At 37.8% G+C, this 10,346-nt stretch overlaps 1 protein-coding gene and 1 pseudogene across 1 annotated transcript; one reads left to right on the forward strand and one right to left on the reverse strand.

Moving 5' to 3' along the window:
• Positions 1-2,220: 2,220 nt before the first annotated feature.
• LOC129521959 (protein FAM114A2-like) lies at positions 2,221-3,903 on the reverse strand (the record flags this gene model as incomplete). The annotated part of the gene is given in 4 exon segments (XM_055343926.1): positions 2,221-3,553; positions 3,556-3,589; positions 3,699-3,815; positions 3,817-3,903. Coding segments are annotated over 4 exon segments (1,446 nt in total), but the record flags the coding sequence as incomplete, so codon positions are not given.
• Positions 3,904-7,306: 3,403 nt separating this feature from the next.
• On the forward strand, positions 7,307-7,836 carry LOC129521629 (60S ribosomal protein L29-like; annotated as a pseudogene).
• Positions 7,837-10,346: the final 2,510 nt, after the last annotated feature.

The following is a 10,346-nucleotide window of genomic DNA, read 5'->3' on the forward strand; positions in this document are numbered from 1 at the left end:
TCTGTGACTATCATAAATAAATAAAAATTTAAAAAAAAAATAATAATTAAGATGGGCTATACTTCTGCTTTAATTATGTTCAATATGCCTGTGATTACCTCAATTCTAAACCTCCAGCTCTGCCTCTATATTTCTATTTTTATTTCATTTTTTAAAATTCATTTTTAAAACTGACTCACAGCTTAAAACATGGAACTACAGTTTTGGAAATCATAAAATACAGGACCACTGATACTCAGAAACTACATGCTCCATCTCAGAGTTAACCTAGGGGTGAGGATGCCCATCACACACAGTAGGAAGAAGACACTCAGAGCCACTGTGAACTCATAGGAGATGCCAGGAATCTCTCATCCCAGAGGGTGGCATTACAAAGAATGAAATGGGATTATACAAATTTGATTTTAGGATTAAAAATGAAAGAACTGTATTTTCTACCATGATTTTGATCTTCTGATCCTTCCACACAGATACGGGAAGGGTGTTTATAGAAAAGCTTTGGGCACAGATCTTCCCAGATAATTATTTTCCAACAGAGAATAAAGTACAATTAAGGGACAGGTAAACATTTTACTGGGGACTCCATGGTTCTGTCCTCCAAGCCAGATCTTGTCACCTTTATACAGATGCTAAAACTATGGGCCTATAGAGATATGAGGTTATTTCATATATATATATATATGATATAGATATATATGATATAGATATAGAGATATGAGGTTATCTCATGTAGAGATATGAGATATTCTTTCCTTTCAACTATACAGATTCTTCTCACATGCGCCCCACATGTCCATCTGGTAAGTGCCTCTATTCCACAGACTTAGAATCACTGCATGGGCAGGATACTAGGCAGGCTGGGGAAAGAGGCAAATTGGGTCTTAACATTGGGTAAGATTTTTTGGTAGCCTCAGGTTTAAATATCTCCCATAGTTCAGAAGATTGTTATCTCTATAATGGAATGGGGAAATGTTTTAAGTATGTTTAGTACTTTAATTTGGTGACTCAGAAAAATATTCGACTTTTTCATTTGAAAACTGAATTAATTAATTTCAGGTATGCATACATTTTTCTGAATAAAGTTACTTTTTTTTTCAAGTGACACAGTTATTACTTTTTATTTAAACGTTTTAGAAGATGAGTGGTAGAGCTCACAAAAGTTACCTCCAACAACAAAGTTGGAGAATTTTTTTTTAAAAAAGAGTGGATACCAAATAACTTTTAGGAAGATAACACCTTATTAGCCTCTTACATTGTTGAAGAGAGCAAAAGAAGGCTTAAGATCTAAAGGATAAAAGTTGTATTTATAAACATGCTAAGGAATACATGTTTTAATGTATTTTGTTTTAAAACAAAAAACAAAAATAAGGAAAAACATATTGTATCTTACAGGTTAAATTCTGTTATAAATGATTTCTATGGGACTCTATAGTCCCCTTCAACAGCATTTAAATAACAAAAACTCCATTACTGAAAGAGCTTCAATACTCCTTTGGAGCTGGCTATTACAGAATTTATCCTGCACATAAGATATGCATGAAAAACATCCTGGAGAGACTTGGAATACCTGCAAACATGAAATTGTTTCTATAAGTTGCACTTATTGGTCTGGAACCCCCTTGACTGGGGTTCAATTACAACTTGAAGCTTGTCACCTTAGGGTAGAAGAACAATTTAAAGCCAAAGGGCACTTTGCTGTAGTTAATTCATGTGGCTTCAAGTACATTTCAGAAGTTTCTCCTCCATGCCAAAGACCTATTGAGAATTAAAGAACACATGAAACTTTCTAACCAAGTCCTAAGAATCTAGGTAATCATTACAGTTTCTATATACTGTTTTCTTAAAGCCACAGATTTTATTATAGAAAGGAGAAAGGTCATGGCATCGACAGATCAAGCACAGGACTTCTAGAATACTAAATTGTTTCTCTCTTGCTTCACAACCAATTATATCAGTGGGCTGCAAAATCATACAGAACCATAACAAAACTGTTAGTGTTTTGCATCATGTCCAATAAAGAGCAATATTTTTGCCTGAGTCTCCCATTAACCTTTATCTAGAGCTATTATTCTTGAACTTTCCATAAAAATTCCTTCTCAAATAATTTAATAATTCTAACAACTTAGAAGGGCAGTGTGAAGACCTGAATATTTCACCCAAGCAGTGAAGGCAACAAAACTTTAAACCTGCTCTCCTGACCAAATTTTATACACTAAAAGAATCCTTTCTCCTTCCCTTCTGCAGGGGTACCCAAAGAGAGTGGCATTTCTTGGCCACCACAAGTTTTGGGTTGAATCCTCTCTGTTCTTCAATGTTCTGACAAAGACCCTGGGCCTGTATATAGCTCATGCCTCTGGTAATTCAGTTTTGTTCTCAATGAGAGAGATCTCCAGCACAGGTAAGAGCAGCTGAAAGGCATCCTGAATATAGGAAGCACTGTTTGATGCCTCCAGAAATACTGCAGTGATTAGGGGATTAAGGATGTCTGCCTTTTCTTTGACCCCAGCAGTTGTTAGGCAAGTGGTGAACTCTTTGGACAGAGAAGACAACTCTTTACACAACACAATTGTCATCTGGGAAAGAGTTCTGCTTCTTTCTATGGCTGTCACTTCCTGCTTCTGGCCATGCAGAACCAGAGCCGCTGTTTTGTGAAACAGTTCAATTGAGCAGGCAGTCAGCTCTGCTAGGCTCCGGATTGCAAATGCATGGATATCCTCTATTGAATTTTTACTGATTTGCTCAATTTTTTCTGTTTCCAACTGTTTCTCTCCATCTTTCTTCTCTTCTGATGGCTTGGCCAGAGATGTACTGATCCATTCGTAGGCAGTATTCCTTGCCTTGGTAAGTTTCTCAGGTTTGGAGGAGACATGCAGCTGGGAAAATAGCTCTGTTATTTCTTTGGTAAAGTCTTCGTCATCTTTTTTCTCTTCTTCCTCTTCCTCACAGAACTCTGCTAGAAAAAATGCTTCCTTGAGTTGCTCCAATTCAAGTTTTAGAGTCTGTAGTTCTTCTCCACTTGAATTAAGAATAGATTTCACCTTTATTTCACTTTCTCGCGAAAGGCCTTGAAATTCATCAAAAAGGAGCCCATAATGAGTTTTCTTGTCCGTTTCCAAGGTAACCTCATTGGAGGTCCATAGCTCTTCTTTCTCCTTTGCCTCTCGTAAAACCTGAGACAATGTAGAATTCCAGTTCATCAGACCCTTGGTTCTTTTAAATCCAGGATCCCCTTCTGCTATTACATCCATTGTCTTTTGCCCAATGAATTCTAAGGTATCCAAACCCCCACTGATCACGCTCTTTCCTGTGGTTTGAACAGCAGTAGAGATGGTTGAAAATACACCAAATGGCCCAATCAATGAGGAGGAGTTTGCGTTCTCACTGGCATTTGTCTCTCCTGCTGCATCCTGGACTTCAGTTGAAATTTCACTGGGACTAGGAATTCCAAGAGAAGTCTCTGCCTTCTCAATGACATTTGAAATACCTTGTCCTACTGTAGCTACTGTAGCTGAGGCTGAAGAGAGCAAGGACTTGCCCCAGCTGCCCCAATATCCCATAGGGTCTGAGGTACATCTTTGGAAACAATCTCCTGTTCTTCCCAGTAGGCAGAAAAACAAAAGGCAAAAGAAAAGGGAAAAAAATAAAGAATAAGAATACAGAGAAGGTATCTAATTAGCTTTGTCTACAGCCTGTGATGCCTCAACAGGGAGAACTTCTTAAGTCTCAAGGTCACTGGAAGGTTTGGACTCTGGTCTTTTCCTAGTGATAGCTGCAAGCTCTGATTTATTCTCTGGCTTGGTACTTTGGTCAAGTGAACTCAGAATTCTCGGCCAGCTCACAGTTCCCATCTTCAAGGGTGGAGGTTGCTTCAGTTACCACTGGAGTCTCAATATCATCTTTTTTTTTTAAGTTTTTTTAAAATTTTTATTTATTTATGATAGTCACAGAGAGAGAGAGAGAGAGAGAGAGAGAGAGAGAAGCAGAGACATAGGCAGAGGGAGAAGCAGGCTCCATGCACCGGGAGCCCGACGTGGGATTCGATCCCGGGTCTCCAGGATCGCGCCCTGGGCCAAAGGCAGGCACTAAACCACTGCGCCACCCAGGGATCCCTCAATATCATCTTTATCTGACATGATTAGATCATTGCCGCTGCTGCCGCCACTGAGGAGCCCTGAATAAAGTTACTTTTATTGACTTGCTAGTTCAGATCTCAAGGAGATATTACATTTTGTCATTTTAGAGCAGAATATATTACTAATTCATATTAATATTCCTCATAAAGGAATAAATTTTAGCTCTGGGTTTTCATTAAAAAATACTGCTTTACTTCTCTCATCTTCATAAATCAATTAGAACTATTCTTTAATAACCCTCTAATTTGGGCCATTAAAAATAATGTATGTCTTGAAAAGAAAGTGAGGTTCTTCGTTTAAAACATCATTTTATCAAGAGAGTTTAACCTCACACTCCTTCAAAATATTTACCAGTATTTTCTCATGAGGATCTTTCTTTTCTCAGTTTTAATTTCATGAATTTAAAATTAATGTTGACAGTACTGAATCATATGCTCTTGCAGCTAGAAAGCTTCACATCAGAGGATGGTGAAAATGAGGCTGCAGTTACACAAAAAATAAAGAAAACACAGTGATGATGATAGAAACGTCCCTTGCCTGTTTGCTGAAGACTTAAGCATATAATCTTACAATATTTGGTAGGGAAAAGGACTGTTTTGTCTATTTGTCTCTTCTCCATGTATTATTCATTTTAAAAATACCCCTTCCTTCTCATTGAGCATTAGCCAGAACCCATTTCATTAAGAGGAAAATGTGTAACAGAGCATTTTCATCTGCCCTGATCTCTATGTTTGGGTTTTTTTTTTTCTAAACTATATCTTATCATGAATTTATTATCAGATAAATGGGAACTGATCTACTTTTTTGTTACTAAAATACAAAGAAGATGATGTTAAAGAGGAAAAAAGTAAGACTACTTTTATGTCATTAATGGGTGGATTATGGAAACCAATTCTTATGTAGGACTGTTTGGGCTTCCCAGTAATGACTGTTTCATATTTGTGATAAAGCACCTCTGGGGTTTTCTTGTTTCTTTACTTTGGAATAATAATTACTCTTCTCTTGATTTTTCTCAAAATAGATGTAAAAATATTGAGACTATAAGTACCCATGTGTAAGGGACCACCCTGAACTGAACTTTGCAGTCCTTGAAATTTGCAAAAGCAATGGATAATTCTTACCCGTGTTTTTTTTGGAGATTGCTGCTACTCATGTATTCAAATATTCCTCAGATTTCCCATTTTCATTTCCTTGCAGTTAGTATATTTCACCATGCTCTGTACACTGACATCTAGTTGGTGATGATTTTGCCTTCCTAGACTCTACCAGCTGTTTCTCCACAGTTCCCTCCCTGGTCCATATGCCACAAGGTAGAGGATATTGACCAGTAAATCCACAGCCCAAACCCACATGTGTGGTGTATTGTCAATTTCACCTCCCAGATCCTTTCTGTTCATTTATACTTCAGTTTCTAGAAGAGGATTATAATGATGACAATGAAGGTGAAATTGACCTTTATGATAGTAACAAACTAAATATGCCCTTTCCAGCCTGAGTGGCTCAGTGGTTTAGCGCCGCCTTCAGCCCAGGGTGTGATCCTGGAGACCCGGAATCAAGTCCCACGTGGGTCTCCCTGCATGGAGTCTGCTTCTCCCTCTGCCTGTGTCTTTACCTCTCTCTCTCTCTTTCTCTCTCTGTGTCTCTCATGAATAAATAAATAAAATCTTAAAAAAATATGCCCTTTCATGTACATAAGGCACATTGTAAATCCTAAAGATAAATCATATTATTTATACATCTCCATCCTAAGAAATGTGCATTTTTATGATGGTATCGTACAGTGAAAACAGATGTGCTCATCCTTCCTTTTTTCCCCCTGTAATCTGTGCCACCCACAAGGTCATAATGCCCAAATTTGCACTGGGATCTGGCAAAGAGTTTCCTCCGTCATTATATTCTCCATTTCTCTGACCACTGGCTTGAGTACAATGACCTTAGCATTCTTCACTAGTTTGCAGTCCATTTGAAAACACTGTGTGCCATATGATTATTCATGATTCAGATAATTGCAGAATGACACAACGTCTAAAGTGATTGCTTCCTTGACCAAGTTTTTAAGAGAAATTTTAGCCGTGTTAACTTTCTTCTGAGGAAACCGCAGCCTTCGCTTTAGTTCTAAATGGCCCTTGAGTGGTAATTTTTCCAAATGAATGTTCATATTTCACTTTGACATTTCTTATTCAATTTATGTTTTGTTTTGCTTACCTCTTTCTTTTATTTTGATTTCCTGATTTGCCTACTTATCTTTTCTTTCCTCTTTCACAGTGTGGTATGTCTCTTAGAGTATGACTTGTTTCAGAATTTTCTTTCATGTTATTTTCCCTGTGATTTATGTCATTATAATCAGAACTCCAAGTCACTTTGAAGGTATCTATTTTTCTCCAGTTTTAAAATGAGATTTTTGTGATTGATACATTAGGCAAGCCAGTATCATCTGAACACCAGCCACTCCAAGAACCTTATTTGAGGAGGGTCTCCTAGGTCAGCCGCTGATGACCAAAATTCTGCACCCTGCTATCCTAAACAGTGATGTGTGAGTCAGGTGAAGAGCGTGATCAATCTTATGAATTGATGTGGCAATGGTAATAGGAATCATGTCCTGCTGGCCAGAGGGAAAAAGATCTGGGTCTTTATTTTTTTTATTTTTATTTATTCATGATAGTCACACACACACACACACAGAGAGAGAGAGAGAGAGAGAGAGAGGCAGAGACATAGGCAGAGGGAGAAGCAGGCTCCATGCACCAGGAGCCCGATGTGGGATTCAATCCCGGGTCTCCAGGATCACGCCCTGGGCCAAAGGCAGGCACTAAACCGCTGCACCACCCAGGGATCCCAAGATCGGGGTCTTTAAAGCCAGAGACTGTCAGAAGGAATCCCAGAGGGAAGACAATCAGAGAAGGGTCTCTAATTCTGTATATGTAGTGCACAAATCTAGGATTAATCCCAGACATGTATGGGACAGTCCTAAACCAACTGTTGGAACAAATACAAAAAGAAGAAGAAACAGAACTTACAATATGCATCTAAGAGGGGAGATTGCCTTCTAAAACAAAACAAACATTCTTCAGAGGATTGTAACAGGACTAAAAGTGTAGGCTAATAGTCACAAAGTCCAAGATACAATTCAAAATTACTCAAAATAGAGCCACGGGCTTTGCTTTGGTGCAGACATGGCCAAGTCCAAGAACCACACCACGCACAACCAGTCATGAAAATGGCACAGAAATGGCATCAAGAAACCCCGGTCACAAAGATACGAATCTCTTAAGGGGGTAGACCCCAAGTTCCTGAGGAACACGCGCTTTGCCAAGAAGAACAACAAGAAGGGCCTGAAGAAGATGCAGGCCAACAATGCCAAGGCCATGACTGCGCTGCTGAGGCTATCAAGGCCCTTGTCAAGCCCATGGAGGTTAAGCCCAAGATCCCAAAGGGCGGCAGCCACAAGCTCAATCGACTTGCCTACATTGCTCACCCCAAGCTCGGGAAAAGTGCTCGTGCCCGCGTTGCCAAAGGTCTCAGGCTCTGCTGGCCAAAGGCCAAGGCCAAGGCTCAAACCAAGGCCCAGGCTGCAGCTGCAACCCCAGCTCCAGCTCCTGCTTCTACTCCTGCAGCACAGGCTCCCAAAGGTGTCCAGGCCCCCACAAAGGCTCCAGTGTGGAGGCTTCTGCCTGCCAGTGTGAGGATGGAAGGACTGGTATGACCCCCAGGCTTCTCTCGGCATGGGCCTAGTGTCCTCCTGTGCTATTTTATTTGTACAAATAAACCTGCGGCAGGATCTGTCAAAAAAAAAAATACTCAAAATATAAAGAACTGGGAAAATGTAAGCAATACTAAGGGATAAATAGGTAGAAGCCAAACCCAAGATTAAGAAATGGTATTGAAACTGTCGTAGACACAAATAGAAGCTCTTATAAGTTATAAATATATTTTTCTATATTATATTTATAACATTATAAAATATAAATCTGACCCATAAGGTAAGAAAGATGCACTAAAAATGAATGAAAAGATAGGATTTCTCTGTAGAAAAGCAGAAGTTATAAACATAAGCAAATGGAAAATTTAGAACTGAAAATTTTTACAACTGAAAATTAAAATCTTCCTCAATGGGCTCAGTAGTGAATGGAGATGACAGAAGAGGAATAATCTACAAACTTGATGATTGGCCAATAGAGAAACAGAAATTAGATTGAAAGAAATGACAGAGCCTCAGGTTCCTACAAGATAATATCAGAAGGTCTAAAGTACATATAATTATCATAAGAGAAGAAAAAAATGGGGGGGGGAATTTTTGGAAAAATTAGTAGCCATAAAACTAACCAAATGTGACAAAAGATACAGATTTATCAATTTTGAAGTTCAGAAAACCCCAAATGGGATAAATGCAAAGGAAATTATGCTTAAACAAATCATAATAAAACTACTGAAACCCAAAAAGAAAAAAAAAGCTACTGAAACCCAAAGATAAAATATTTTGGAAGCAGCTAGAGACAAATGATACATTGATATGAGAAAATAATTATTTGAATGACCATAGGTTTTTTCATCAGTAACAATGGATATCACAAGGCAACCAAAGTATCTTTAAAGTGCTATATTTTTTTAAATCCTACTAACCCACCATTCTATATCCTTCAAAAATATCTTTGATTGAAGTTGAACTAAAAGAAATATTTGCAAGCATAGTTGCTCTACAGGATAAGCTAAATAAAGTACTTCAGAATTGAAGGTACGATGGAAACTTGCATGTGTAGAACATAAAGGATGGCACAGAAATGGTAAATGTATGAGTAACTAGAAAACATTTATTTTATTCCTTCTCAAAATTTCTTTAAAATACACATGACTGTTTTTTTAAAATTATAACACAGTGTATTGGGAGTTTTCTGTGTAGAGATGTAATATCTCCAACAATGATGGTTGTGTAAATGACCAATATGGTATTAAAGGTTTGACAATTTACATGAAATGATACTAAATATTAATTCTAGGTAGGTTGTAAAAGGTCAGATACGGACATTAATTTTCCTGGGATAACAATGAAAAAAGTAATTCAAAGACATACTGCCAAAATTCCAATTGATACATTAGAATACTAATGTTATAGTAGTCAAACAATTTTTTTTAAAGCAAGAGAGGTGCCTAGGTAGCCTAGTTGGTTGAGCATACAACTCTTGGTTTGGGGTCAGGTCACAATCTCAGGGTTGGAGGATGGAGCCCCACGTCAGGGTGGGGGGCGTCCACACTCAACAGGGAGTCTGCTTGAGATTCTCTCTTTCCTTCTTCACTTTCCCTACTCCCCGCTCTAAAATAAATAAATGAATCTTTTTTAAAAAATTGATAATCTAAACAATCAAGTTAAAAGGCAAAGACTGACATAGTGAATTCAGAACAAGTCCCATTACATGTTTTCTAACGTAAGAGAACTAAAAAGGGAGTAAGGGAGTGAAAGAGATATACATGTAAAGAGTGAGTATAAGACATCTCAGGTTGCTGTTTTAATATCAGATAAAGCAGACATAAAGATGAAGTGTTTGCCACAGCAGGATAGATTTTTCACAATGATAAAAGCACAAAACTTCGTCAGGAAGGCAATCTGATATTGATAACAAATATCACTGTGTATGCAACTAATCACATGGCCTCAAATGCATGAGGCAAAAATTGAGAGAAATAAAGGGAGCTACCTACAATTTCACAAGCATAGTGAGATATTTTAACACTCCTCTCCAGAAATTAATAGTAGAAGACATTAGACAACATGGTAGATTTAAGCAATGCTATCAAGGACTTTCTTTTAATTATTAGGTACGGAGCTCTACATCCCAAACTGTAGAACAATTTTCTCCATGCACATGACACACCAACATAAGCCATATACTGGGACATAAAATGAATCTCAATAACTTGAAGAGGATCAAAATTATACAGAGTTGTTTTTTCAGACCACAAACAACTAGAGTAGAATCTATTAAAATAATATACCTAGGAAGGAAAGAAGGAAAATAAGAGAATATATAAAGAAAACTAATCTGACAACTATATAGAAAATTAATGAAGCCAAAAACTGTTTCTCAAGATCAAAAATAACAATTCTTAGCTAGATCTACAAAAAAAAAAAAAAGAGAAAAGCAAATCACCAATATCAAGATTTAAAAATGCGTTGTTGTTGGGTCTGCATGGAATGAGCTTGGAAGTTGCCACTCCATC

Source organism: Nyctereutes procyonoides, unplaced genomic scaffold, assembly GCF_905146905.1.
Source record: "Nyctereutes procyonoides isolate TBG_1078 unplaced genomic scaffold, NYPRO_anot_genome, whole genome shotgun sequence".
NCBI lineage: Eukaryota > Metazoa > Chordata > Mammalia > Carnivora > Canidae > Nyctereutes > Nyctereutes procyonoides.